Genomic DNA, 14665 nt, shown 5'->3' with positions numbered 1-14665 from the left:
CAGTCTCAAGCCACATAGACATAGACATAGGGTGAACCCTTGGACTTACAAAGGTTCAAATCCCCTGTACATTTAGTCCAGGCCCTAGCGGCCACTCTCGCAATCGAGCACAATTCTAAACCACCAACAGTCAGAATTTTTTGTTTTGTTTTGAAGTTCAGTTTACGACCACAGTTTTCAGTTCCCAAGGGTTGTCGCTCACAAGAAGCTTCTACTGTGTCTTTTTTTTTCTCATATGAGGCGGTCGAATATGTACTTTAAAAACTTGGATTTTTTTTTAAATGTCACATGAAGGGCATTGTCTTTTCTTTTTTTTTTTTTTACCAAAACTGCTCGAGTAAGCACTTTCCCCGAGTATGCGCCTCCTTCAATTGAACGCCTCGCCTTAACATGCTGCACGACTTATGAGAATCCGATGAAAATGGGGACTGTACGGCAGAAGGGAAGCAACAGAAACAGACAGTACTAGCCGCCACAACATTTTATTACTGAAAGCTTGTTTTGTTACGTTTCTGGGAGATTTAACTCCCTGCACGTAAAAAATACAGTTTTCATCTAAAGATGAAACAGAGATAAGACAGCGTCTCGCCTACCATATAAAAAATATTATAATATGCGCCACAGCCCTTATTCGAGTAATTTCCGGCATTTGACGAATGGGCAGGCAAAGGCAATATAATTCATTCTGAAAAAAACTCAGCATCTTTTAGGATCCATTTTTCTTCCTTGTTTTTGCCCGATTTAAGTCAATAAGCGATTGCAAATACTCGCTTTCTTTACGTGCGAGGACAGGCGCACGCTACAAAAGGGGGGGGGGGGCATAAATCGATCGCGGGTCCTTATCTATGATTTTGCTATTATTTGACCCGTATCTTTATAAGCTGGCTAATACGCCTCTGCTCTCAAATGAAGTCTCAAAGGCTTTCATGAAGAATTCTGAAAAATAAAATTTTATCCTGCAAACCAGCTGTTCGGGCTAGGGGGTAAAGACGCAAACTGCGACGCTTGAATCCCGTAAGTTTTTGGCTACTGAATGGCATGGTACGGTCTTAGCAAAAACAATGGCAATACTTGTTACTCTGTATATATTTTTATCTCTTCAAATTTATAGGCTTTTCTATATTTTTTTTCAATTTCACGAAAGCTTTTAAGCGCAATCCCCCTTCGCATGGAACATTTTTAACGCAAAATACATATCATGAAAACGTCACGACTTTCTTGGCGTGAATTCCTACATTGTCACCGATATCCAAAAGTAAATAAGTATTAAAGAGGTATTAACCTTTTGTTTTGCTACTACCGGTTAAAATTGTGGATAAATCAATTGTGAGCCAGACGTCATCTAGCAGTGTCAGTGGAAGGTTAAACTTTACTTAAACAACAACTTACTGAAGCAGCAAGTTTACTAGAAAAACACATTCGCTAAGGCAACACTGAAGCATGGGTAAAGACGGTGCAAAACCTACATCCCAGCCAGGAGCAAAAAACTCCAAAGTCTCACCCGTGAACTCACCAGACTCGCCCAATCAACAGACTGAAGAGCCTACTGACAAACACGGTGCTGACGCAAGTGTAGCTGTTGACTTGGGCACTCAAGATGAGGGTGCCGGTCCCTCGGGTGTTCAGGGTGACGACACCATCCGTCCCGCCCTGGATGGGGGCAAGCCGTCGCGTGGTGGTGGCCTCTGTGGGGTGCGCCTGGGGCTGGTGCTGGTGGGTGTGGTCGCCGTGACTGCTCTGCTCGGCTCGTCTGGACTCGGTGCGACTCTTTATGGCGTGCATAAAATTCAAGCCATGAAATCAGGTAATGAACTATAGGTATAACAAAGTAAGAATAAATCCAGACGTCCGCTCAGTCATTGGTGCAGCCACATTACCTTTGTGGGTACCATCCTATCATGCGTGCGCCGACACAAAGTGATCTGAAGCACATAGCTCCCAGCCCTGTAGAAAGCGCCCTGCAAACGCTGCCAGCACTGCAAGTGGGATCCTGGCGGTCGCTGGCTTAACAAGGTTATCGCTGTTTACACACAATGTTAGGAATTTCTGCAAGGTATTACGCCATTATTCCCTTTGTTTTGTGGTCAGTCAGGCGAGACTTTGCTAGCAATGTCGGCCGATGTTGGCGCTGTTTTCACGGGGCCTTTTGCCATACCAGAGCACTCTGTGACGGCGTTTGAAATTACTGAAGTTCAGGCGCGTACACAGGGGGGTGCGCGTGGTGCCTTTTGGGTCATTCCTTATTAAGGAATCTTCAAATACTAAGTTTTTTCCATATGATACCTACGACTGCGCACCCCCCACCCCCCTCAGCCAATCCTGCTTGGGAACGCGCCTGAGGTTTACCTGTAAGCCTTGGGTTTCTAGGGAGCTCCTGTGTTTAAAGTCATACTCGTGCATGTATATGATTTTATTTCTACGCAAAACAAACACACACACAAAACAACAACTACAACGAGGAAGAGGTGTGTTTCACTGATCTAAAAAGGTGTTTTAGATAAAAAAATATCTTAACTTACACACGTTTGTCTAATTTAGGTGGCGATGACAACCGCGAATAAGTAGCAAAATCATGTGTATTTTTGTCTACAAAGATGTAATAAATCAGTGCGTATCAAAACAATTAAAAAGTAATGTTTTTCTTTCAATCTTGGAACAAACAAATTAAGGGAATTCTTGCGCAAAGAGACATGACAACAACATCTTTATGACGCGGGGCATTTAATTTTTTTTCGAAAACCCATTAAACAAAATTGAAACGTCATTTTGATTGGAATATTTGTGCGCGTATGTGATCCAAAGGCTAATTCTTGAAATAAACACTTCTATCTTCTATTAAGATGAATGATTTGCATCTGTTATTCAGCTATCCGAAGCTTTTCGTAGCACAGTTCACGGCGAAAACAGGCGCATGCCCAGGAATTGGTGAGCGGGACTACGCGGAAAAGAAGCAATAACACTTCTACTAAACGGTCCTTAGTGGCACAAGCAAGGACTTACGACCATACCGTTCTTTGTACGACACTCGACCATTTCAGCTCTGAGAAACTTAAACGACGAACATGTTAGTTTTTCTTATCGAGTATTTAGAAATTCTCTGCGAGAAATATTGAGTTTGGAAAAGGGCGCACAAGTAGACAAGTAGTCAGTCTGTACGTCTGTCTTCTAATTAGAGAAGGCGGTTACCAATGTCAAATTTAGATATTTTAAAGCCCAATTTTTAGACCACAAACCAAACAACAATCACATGAAAATTCATTTGTTTTAATAAGTGCACTTCCATCAAACTAGTGGAAGTGGTAGTTACGTTTTAGATGAGTTTTTATTGCGCCCACTGTGGCAATGTGTTGCTCACGAGCTGGATTTTGACTTTGAGATTTAAAAAAAATTGGGTTCTAGTTTGTTGCTATAGCAGTGAAGGGGATATCGACATCAGTTATACTACGCTTATAACCTAGGTCTATATGTTCGCCTTTGGCCTTTGTTCTGATTTGTTCAGTCACTCACGTTCTTGGATTGTCTAGCCAATGTTCGCGATCTAAACATTGTTTTTTTTTCTCAAAAATTTAGAATGTACCGAGCTAAAATGCTTAAGTTACCATCTTTTAACTTTCAAGGAAATATTTTGGAAAACCTAGCGTTCATATTTCCCTCTGTAGCCACCATCAAGGTGCATGTGAAGAGCTTTAGCTTGATATCGCGCAAAAATCGAAAAACACCATATCATGTTGAGGAGAGACTGGATTGCCACCATCTGTATGATAAACGTATGTTACCAAATTCTCCCCTTCCCCCTCAGAGAGGGGATTAAGATTGACACCCGTGATTGGCAAATATAACAGTCATGTTTTGCTCCGTTTACTTATTTCAGGACAAGGTTGGTCTGAATGGACGAAATGGTCTTCCTGTTCTGCCCTGCCTTGTGGGAGGGGCGTCAAATCACGTGTTCGCATCTGTCAATCATCTACCTGCTCGGGTGAAGACAACGAAGAAACATGGTGCTATTCGTCATCTTGTTCAGGTATGCATTGTTAGTAAAGGTTAGGAAACGCGTTGAACTTCATAGGACATAAAGCATACAAGGGATTTTGTTTCAAAATAAAGGACAAAAACGAAAAATTGGCCATTATATTAAAAAGGCCCCAACCATTAACTGTCTTGCGATTGAGACTGAATAGATATAATGGGTAAGATTTTAGAACTCTTTGTTTAATTTGATTCTTCCTTTATCTATTTTTTATCGTGTGTAAACTTACAGATTACGACACCTGGTCAAACTGGTCAAACTGGACTACATGCAGTGTCACGTGTTCTGGTGGTGTCCAATCACGAACCAGGTTCTGCTTGAATCCTTTCCGTGGGTTAGATCGGCCTGCGTGCCGGGGAGATAACCGAGAGGAGAGAAACTGCAACAACCATCCTTGCAAAACGACTGCGACAAAATGTAAGGAAGCGCAACACCAACCCCATATCTCCTGCTACCGTTTTTGCGCAAATGTTTTTTTTTTTCTTTTGCACAAGTGACGAGTGACGAAACGTCTTATTTTGCCGGGTTCTGTCCGATACTGTGTTTCCTATGTTTCCATTTTGATATTCTAAAAAAGGAACAAAAAGTACACTTACCTTGCAGGATAATTGTAATTCTTAGAATTTATATGTAGCAATTATTACTATTTCGTGAGTTATTTGCTCATGCCCGAATAGGCTCGCATAATTAGGTCATAATATGAAGTATGGTAGCAGCTGGTTCTCCACTCCATATCATTGTACACATTCATATCATTCGTGCAGTAATTAGTAAAATAACATGATGTTTTGAATGTATAAAGTTTATTTTTATGATTTGCGTCAAAGCAAAAGCGATTAATTTCAGTCATCATATTGGAGTAAAAACAACTGTAAAGACTACACAATGGTCCCCTTATTACTATTATTACATTTCAGGGCTGTAGCAGGGGGTTGGGTACTGGGGGCATTGCCCCCCCCCCCCCCCCCCCTCTCCCGAAATATTTAAAAAATATATAACGAAATAACAAGTAGGGGCGTGGCTGTGCCCCCACAATTTTTTTGATGTTTCTGTACCGTGCCCTCCCCTCCCCTCAATTTGTCGAGGCCTAATACGGCTCTGCATTTACAATGTTGTTACTATGTTGCATCTAATTTTCGTATTCGTCATCTGTAGTGTGCATATATATTATTGAGTATGTCGCATCTTAATTTGAATCGCTCAGTAAACGGCGGCTGGTCCTCCTGGTCCAACTGGACCGCGTGTAACGAGACCTGCGGAGGCGGAGTCAAGTCACGCAATCGTACCTGCACCAGGCCCTCTCCTCGTTACGGCGGAGCTGACTGTCAGGGGGAGGGTGACGAGATCAAGTCGTGTCGTACGTTCAAATGCCAAGGTGATAATTCTTTCCTATTGTGCAATAATCATGCTTTTATTTTATTTATTTATTTTCCCCGTGGTAGAAGAGGATTCAGCTTTTATTTCGCCTGGAACGGAGTTTGTCAGTGTACACTCAGGGATAGAATCCATTCTAGTCTAGTATCTAAAAGCCAATCCCTGAGAAAGTTTACCCAATCCATTGCTCCTAACTTTATCTAATGCTAAATTGTTTTTTTACTTTTCGTGTCTTAAAGGTCTGGAGTCTTATTCTAATCTGACGTGGATTGACGATCATTACTTAGAAGATCTATATAGGTTCCTTGTGAAGACAGAAGTCAGCGCTTCGGCAAACTGGAGACCGTGCTATCAAAGCTACTATAACGCAGGGTCAGCCCGGATGTTTCACAGTGGATGCAACAGCAGAGGGCCCACAGTAACCATTGTGTACGTCGGGGATTTTGTATTCGGTGGATACACGGATGTTTCATGGGGGAGTAAGTGTTACTCATACCGATCTTATTTTTATCTTTATCAGATTGGGCATTGTTGAGATTTCAGACAGATGGATTAAAAGGAGGAGTTACTTAAACAGGGGTATAATCAAAAGAAGACTACAAATATTGAAGGATTTTTTAGGCTCTCAGAAATTTTCCAAGAAAGGGTGGGGGTGACAAATCAACTCCTTAACCACCCCTGTACCCGCCCATGAACTATTATCATCATTGCAACCATCATCCATCACAATTGTCAACATCATCACCATTATAATCATTTATCCTCATCCACACCACCACAAGCACGAAAATCATCAGCATGATCAATATCAAGCACGACAACACTCACAGGCACCGATATTCAAGATATTACTACCGCTATCACCATCTCCACCATCATCATCTTCATCACTAACATTATCATTATTATAATCATTGTATTATTGTTGCAACAGTATTTTCTCCTTCGACAAACTATCATTTTACCGTTTAAGGCTTGGAGAGATATAAGACTTCAAGGGATTCCTTTCTGTTCATATTATACGGCCCACAAGGATACAAGCCAACAAAGCTTCCTTTAAAAACCTCCCCCTGCGAGTATGCCATCTATGACGACAGCTCTTACGGGCCCACTTTTGGAGGAGGGCATGATTTGAGGATCGATCTCGACAACCCTAGCCGGTCATTTAGCAGTCCTTATTCGTACGAGCGGCCCCCAGGGTGCTACAATAGAACAGCGTGCGGCACGCTGGTGGGGAGTCAAAGGTTTCGGCCTGATTGGGTCGAGGTGTTCTACGATGCAAACTTTGACCAAGGTATTTAAAAATAAACAATAACAAAATTACTCATAAACACTGACAAATGAGCAACTGCACGATAGCCTGCTAGCTCTTATTGGGGTTATCTTATTTAAGGTTATGTAAGGACAGAACTAGTAGATGGCTAGAATAATTAGGGGAACACGATACAGAAACATTGAGAAATATTGGGGGCACAGCCACGTTTTAAGAATATGTTTTAAGAATATGGGGTGTTTTAAGTTTTAAGAATATGGGGTGGGGCGTGTCCCCAGTGGCGGCGTTATAAGGCCTTGAATTGACTCCCTAAACACCCTTCAACTGAAAAAAAGGCTTTTGCATTGACGATTCTTGCAATCCATTTGATGTTTTTTTTTTTTGCTTTTATATGTATTTTTCTTATGTATCTGAGATGAGTTTATTATATCTCCGACCCGAAATCCATTACGTATAAAGCGCTAGCCACAATCTAGTTTTCGTGCAATCCATTTGATGCAATTTTTTGCTTTTATGTGTATTTTCTTATATATCTAAAACCCTGATTATTTTATACTCTTGTGACGCTTCAAATACAATGATCTAGGCTAATAAACAAACCCATTTCTCGACATCTTGCAGGAGGGCTTACATTCTCATCCATCTTAACCGAAAGTAGAGGCGACACCTACTGGCTATACAACCAACTAAGGCCAGTGCAGCAGAGTCCCTCTAGTACCTGGAGACTTTGCTATAGAGCCAGTTCATATGGATGGGCGGCCAGCACGTTTCACAGCTACTGTAACAACAAGGGACCAACCGTCACCATAGTGAAAAAGAGCAGCTACATCTTTGGCGGTTACACGGACCAGTCCTGGACAGGTAAAATAGGCGTATTTGATATAGTGGTCATTGCCGACTAATGTCAAACTGTTAAGTTTGAAATCAACTGTCAGCAGTAACCAGTTGTCTCGCCTACGTGCCATTATCCTACGTCTAAGATGTCCAGAGATATTTCCCAGCTCATGGACATGTTTCGCTCAACATTTACTCAAAAACATCAAAAACCTTTAATATCACCAAGGGCGGTGCACTGATGTTATTCCTATGACACATGCGCCTATGCTTAAAAGAGGGAGGGGAGCGGATCTAGGAGGAGGGTTTAAACCCCCAGAAATCCATATGTAACAAAAAAATAAAAATACCCCCTTCCCTTTTTGTCACTAAGCCGAAGCCCTTTAGCGAAAAGCTAGATCCGCCCCTTCATTAGACGTGAGGGGTCAGTACGCAGCTCCTACAAGCTGCAATTTAATTGGGCAAATGAACAATATCCGCAGAACCGTAGAACAAAGATAATAGGAGAAAAAGCAGCTGCGTACTTACTCGACGTGAGACGTGGGTTGTGGTATGAATATTCAACTCGGGTCACACAATGTAATGTGTCACGGTTTTGATTTGTTTAGGCTGTAATTGCTACAAGTCATCAAGCAAGTCCTTCATGTTCACTATTTACAACACGTTCGGATACAAACCTGCAAAGCTGCCACTCAGATACTCACCTCATGGAAGTGCCATCTGCGATCAGAACACCTACGGGCCCACATTTGGAGGAGGTCATGACTTGTATATTGCTGATTACGCAAGTGGTAACACCAACTCGTATACAGGTTCAAGCACCTACGATCGACCCAAGTGGTGCACGTCTGATAGCTGCGGTGTACTGGCGGGAAGCTACAACTTTCAACCTAGCGATATCGAGATTTTCTATGAAGTCGTTTAAAAGATGTTTTAAAAGTTTAAAAACTTAAAGGCGGCAATGTCACCAGTTTACTTTCGGCCAATTTAGATGATTTTTAACGAAAAACGTGGAAATATTTTACAAAATTGTATGGCAGTGTTGAGGTTTCAGGTTTACGTAAACTGGTGCGATTGCCGCCCTAAATGTTATTCAACCTCTAATAACACGCCAATCGTTTACCTTTTTCTGCACGGCCTGCTGCACAATCAGAATACACGTTAAGAAGTCACTTGTAGAAAACATTAGAAAATCTTTAAGAATCAGAAGCTTATTGTCCCGAATTGACCCGTCCTTATCACAATTGCCTTCCAAATGCTTACGGATATGTTGCTATGGCTGGTTCATAACTGAGTTTCTGTAGGCGGTTCCCTGCTAGCAGAGGCCTCTTTTCTCTGTATTTTGCTGGGCTGGAGTTCGCGAGGAAAAGATACCTCTGCCATGGGTCGCAAGTTTGTTTGATCAAACCGCCGTCCACGATCGTGGACGAGATCCAGAGCGCATGCTCCGTTCATTAATTACTGGCCACTATTTGAGCCCACAATGACTAGCGCATGCATGAAACGTACATTCGCTGCGGGATAATAAGCCCGCATTCGAAACGGCGTCCTCCGTAGAAATATCACGCGACGAATTATAAAAGAAGCCATTCGATGCCTTATCTTCATTCACAATTTTCTCTCTTTTGACTAACGAGTCAATCTTCCGTTTACAGGTTTTGTATTCTTCTGGGAATAGCTGATCTAAGTTTACCAAAAAGTTTTGTAACATTTTCTTCGAATCCAACTGTGCGATATTTACATTGAAGAAACTCGCCTGCCCAGATGTCTTGAAATGTATCCCACAAACAAGACAAAACTCTTCTTTGCTGCGTTTGCTGTTCAATCTTTTTAGTGACGTTTTAGGTGATTGAAATTGAACAGTTGTTTTCTTTTTTCGAAGAGGAGAACTAACCGAAGTTTGATTCATGATTTCCGACTAAACCCATGCAAAGCATATTAGCATATTGACAGCTTTCGCGCGATGGTACGGGTTTTGGCACGTCGGTCGCTTATAAACGCTCACGCATGCGCAACAGAAACAGTTTCGACCCATGGCAGAGGTATCTTTTCCTCGCGAACTCCAGCCCAGCGAAATACAGAGAAAAGAGGCCTCTGCTAGCAGGGAATGTAGACGGGGATTTATCGCACACTTCTCTCGCTTTATTAATTTTCGTACACTTCGTGTTAAATAAGCGCGAGAATATTTCTTAAGCGAAAATTAGCCCTTTTTTTTACTTTAAACTTTATGTGTGGATGAACTATTATTTTGAATAAACCCACTGACCAACACTGACATGGTTAATCATTAGGCGACATATAGACAATGCATAGTCTAGTTGATGTATAAAGATATTTATTCATTACTGATCTAAAAACGCTTTTGTAAGACGTATTAAAGACACAACTATGAGAGTGTGTAATTTTATGTTAATCCTTTTTTTTAGAGACTTGACATTGTTACACCTTTGATCTTGATGAAGATATGTTTCATCGTCTTTCAATAAAATTGTATTCATTATCTTAAGGGAGCTAGAAGTTTTTCTTTTATTTATGTATTTCTTTCATAAGTTGAATATAATCCCTGGGTACTGCATGACCTTAGCTCTGTTTACTGGGCAATAAATCATACATGTTTGGCATTAAATTGCTATGGGCACATCCCCATAGCCTGTTTATTCAATCCAAATATCAAAATTACAAATAATTCAATACTATAAATACGCCCAAGTAAAGGTGTGGGCATACAAAACAAACCAAGTGGAGGGCAAGGGGAGGAGGAGGGAATTAAAAAGTTTAGATGTTGTCTTTTTGAAGACTCCACGCGACTGAAGCACGCGGCGCGATAAACTCGTGACAAGCTAATGTTCCCCTATAGGGGGGGGTACTGCTGATTGACCTCGTTCCTTCACCCCCACTCGGTTATTCCAATCAATCATACAAATCAATTTTAAAATTCGAGTAAATACATAAAAATACTATTTGTAGACAAATATTTCATTTATGTATTTCTCTCAGTTAAGTATAGTAGTTGAATATAATCCCTGGGTACTGCATGACCTTAGATCTGTTTACTGGGCAATACATCACACATGTTTGGCATTAAATGGCTTTGGGCACATCCCCATAGCCTGTTTATTCAATCCAAATATCAAAATTTCAAATTATTCAATACTATAAATACGCCCAAGTAAAGGTGTGGGCATACAAAACGCCAAAGCATGGTTTCTTGAAAAAGGAACTATCCCGCCCCACCCAAGGCCATGCAGTACTGAAGATATCGTAACTGGAACACAAGTAGGTGCTGCCCCTGCAGGACACCTATCTAAATATAGTAAAAATGGACAATAGTATATAGGTATTTCTAAAGTGAGTATAAGAAAGGTGCTGCCCCTGCAGGACACCCAATTTTGAGGTATCGTAAATACCAATTATTATTAAAACGTAACTATAATAGAGTGTACACATATTTCTATAGTAAGTATAAAATTAGCAGGTGCTGCCCCTGCAGGACACCCATCTAAAGATATTAATAATGGACAATAGTATACAGGTATTTCTAAAGTGAGTATAAACAAGAAGGTGCTGCCCCTGCAGGACACCCCATTTGGAGGTTTAGTAAATACCAATTATTATTAAAATTGTAACTATAATAAATCTATAGTGGGCGCTGTCCCTGTAGGCGCTGCCCCAGTTTGTAAATAATTTCACTCAAAGTAGTTATTTAGTGTTGCTATGCTCATTATGAATCTCAACGGGTAGAATAAAACAGCAAGCAAGCAGACAAACACAAGACGAACACGAAACAAGCAAGGCAAGCCAGAAATAGAGCAAACTATTTAATTATTGAAGGAAAACGATTTCAGGCGAGAATTGAAGAGAAATACTATTGCTATTTTTAATATTCTGGTGGAGGTTTCTCGGTGCAGAGTATGTTTACCTTTTTCGAACCGAGAGACCGAGAAATAATGAAACAGTTTTTTTTATTGCAGCTGTGTTAAGGCGGATATCGTGCACAGGGATAGAGTGAACATAAGTATCGTAGTTGACTGGGCCTTCCGTGTGCGGTCCGTTTGCGGTGCATCCCAAAATAGACATCGTTTTTCTGTTCATCACAGCTTTTATTTTAATTGTTGCCTACACTAATGTGGGCAGCTTCTCTTGGCGTTTGTAGAGGGGGAACGACCTTTAAAATACCCCCCCCCCCCCTTCCAGCCGCAGTTCGCCATTTCTTTATGTTCAGAGGTTAACCTCGACCCATTACGTAAAATTTCTTGTGAGAATAGAAAAAATTTATAGAAAAAAATATTCACTTTCCATAAGCCGTATTCAATGCAAATTAATTAAAATGGGCCAGATGCACTGTTTTGTCTTCATTTGAATGCATTTGCATTAAATACGGCTCATGGAAAGTACGACGTTAGTGCAGGGCCTAAGTAAACCAGTTAACCAATAGCGACGGGCTGATAGAGGGGATTTTTCTGTAAGCAAGTAAACAAGAATTCAGAACAGTTTTGGGGATTTTCAGAGGTTTTGCAATAACAATCCTTAATACAAGGGACTATGCATCACGACTTAGCCATGTTACCACGAAAGGAGCACGGAGGAACCCCAAAGGAGGACACACAGGAACCCCAACAGAGGCAACATAGGAACCCCAACAGAGGACCACTGATAAAAATGTTAAAGTTATCTATCCTCAAACAGAGCCCTTTTATCTTATTACTCCATCCCAAAACTCAAAATGCTGTATTTACATACGGAATAAGCAAAAACGTTTAACGTATATAAATATTTGGTATTTAAACTGAACGAGTTGTTTTGTTCCACCTAAAAGTAAAACTTAGCAATCTAAAGCCATTCTAGCACGATGGCAAACACTGTCTTCAGTTCGCTATGGCCTGGAAAATGAAATGTAGTTCAGTGATTTGGTCTCTCTTAGCGGCGCGGAAACTTTGTTTGTCTAAGCCTTTTACAAACGACTTAGAGCCGTCTCCTCGGCAAGTAAAGAAGATGAAATCTTTATAGCGATGAGCCGCGTGAGTGGCCCGAGCAAAAATGTGTATAATTATCCGCCAAAACAGGGTGTGGATACGGATGGTGTGTATGAGAATTCGCCTTCGGAGAATACGGACGGTGTGCACGAGGAGGAAGTCTACCAAAACATTGAAATAGCGGGCAGCGTGCAGGGCGTTCGAACAAGTCCACCTCAACTAGTTTAGTTTAGTTTAGCTTAGCTTAGCTTAGCTTAGCCTAGCTTAGCCTAGCCTAGCCTAGCCTAGCCTAGCCTAGCCTAGCCTAGCCTAGCCTAGCCTAGCCTAGCCTAGCCTAGCCTAGCCTAGCCTAGCCTAGCCTAGCCTAGCCTAGCCTAGCCTAGCCTAGCCTAGCCTAGCCTAGCCTAGCAGTGACCACTGGGGGTGGTCACTGCCAAAGGGTTTATTGCATCCCCAGTTTAGTTTAGTTTAGTTTAGTTTAGTTTAGTTTAGTTTAGTTTAGTTTAGTTTAGTTTAGTTTAGTTTAGTTTAGTTTAGTTTAGTTTAGTTTAGTTTAGTTTAGTTTAATCTTTGTTTATCGATAGGGTAACATATTTAACCGAATATACAGTTTTCTAACAAATGGCCCTCGGTCAGTAAGCACTGTCACTGGGGGTGGTCACTGCCAAAGGGTTTATTGCATCCCCAGTGGTTCTTTTACGTCCCTTCGGTTCAGGTTAGTGTTGTGCAGCTTGAAGAGACGGGACCTCCGGTTTAGTGTCCTTATCCGAGAATCGTTGATAAAAACAACGAGTGCTCATAAGTCTCATCGCAGAAGTAGATGCTTGCTGGTTTTAGTACTGAAGCTAGTCTTACTATTGATGTTTGGATGTTCGATCTCTGCATCTTATTTCATCTACAAGGGGCTACACAAAGGTAATTATCTAAAACTTTATTCCAAGAAAGGAAGACGATTGGGCCGTCCCTTTTTACAATGATGACGCAGTGGTGCATCTCTTTTTGCTAAGCGGATAGGCTAGAAATGTTCCTGTCATTCTGCTAGCAAGTATCTCATTTCATTAGCATCGCATCTCATTACAGTCCGTAGACCCGAATTGCGTGACATTGCGTTGTTTTTGGTAATTATCTGAAACTTTATTCCAAGAAAGGAGAACGATTGGGCCACCCCTTTTTTTAAATGATGACGCAGTGATGCATTCTTTTGCTAAGCGGATAGGCTAGAAATGTTCCTGTCAATCTGACAAGATGGAGAGGGTGTGTAACACGAATCCTTGCCCGGCTTAGTATTGTGTAACACGAATCCTTGCCCGGGTGAGTATAACAACATGGACAGGGTGTGTAACACGAATCCTTGCCCGGCTGAGTATAACAAGATGGAGAGGGTGTGTAACACGAATCCTTGTCCGGATGAGTATAACAACATGGACAGGATGTGTAACACAAATCCTTTCCCGGGTGAGTATAACAAGATGGAAAGGGTGTGTAACACAAATCCTTGCCCGGGTGAGTATAACAACATGGACAGGATGTGTAACACAAATCCTTGCCCGGGTGAGTATAACAAGATGGACAGGGTGTGTAACACAAATCCTTGCCCGGGTGAGTATAACAACATGGACAGGATGTGAAACACGAATCCTTGCCCGGGTGAGTATAACAAGATGGACAGGGTGTGTAACACGAATCCTTGCCCGGGTGAGTAGAATAAGATGGACAGGGTGTGTAACACGAATCCTTGCCCGGGTGAGTATAACAAGAAGGACAGGGTGTGTAACACGAATCCTTGCCTGACTGAGTATTGTGTAACACGAATCCTTTCCCGCGTAAGTATAACAAAAGATGTAGAGCGTGTGTAACACGAATCATTACCAGGTTGAGTACTGGAACTAGTCTTGCGTTCTGCAGCACCGTCGATCGTGCTTGTGTACCCTGCCCCTCAAAATGGCGGTCCCTACTGTCTAGGGGAGGGTCAGGCTACACAAAGCTGTGACATGGGTCCTTGCCCAGGTAAGTTTATAAATAGCTGAGCATGTCGTTGCCTACTGTCTAGGGGTGAGTCAAGCTACACAATGCTGCAAATGCTAAAGCATATCAGCATTTTCATCATCATCATCAAGTAGTTGCAAATATTCCTTTTTTTAAAGAGGTATATTCTATTGTGTTAGTTTTATAACATTCTATTAT

General features: G+C 41.6%; 1 protein-coding gene across 1 annotated transcript; it reads left to right on the top strand.

The window, feature by feature from the left end:
* Positions 1–990: 990 nt before the first annotated feature.
* Positions 991–10014, top strand: LOC5505097. The gene is made up of 9 exons (XM_001625922.3): positions 991–1804; positions 3872–4021; positions 4259–4444; positions 5232–5402; positions 5641–5880; positions 6375–6695; positions 7296–7535; positions 8117–8802; positions 9599–10014. The coding sequence occupies exons 1-8, from the start codon at positions 1441–1443 to the stop codon at positions 8431–8433; spliced, it is 1989 nt and encodes a 662-aa protein (XP_001625972.3). The 5' UTR covers positions 991–1440; the 3' UTR covers positions 8434–8802; positions 9599–10014.
* Positions 10015–14665: the final 4651 nt, after the last annotated feature.

This window comes from Nematostella vectensis, chromosome 14 (genome assembly GCF_932526225.1).
Source record: "Nematostella vectensis chromosome 14, jaNemVect1.1, whole genome shotgun sequence".
Taxonomy (NCBI): domain Eukaryota; kingdom Metazoa; phylum Cnidaria; class Anthozoa; order Actiniaria; family Edwardsiidae; genus Nematostella; species Nematostella vectensis.
Note: the sequence above shows the minus strand (reverse complement) of the source record. Positions and strands in the feature narration are given on the sequence as shown.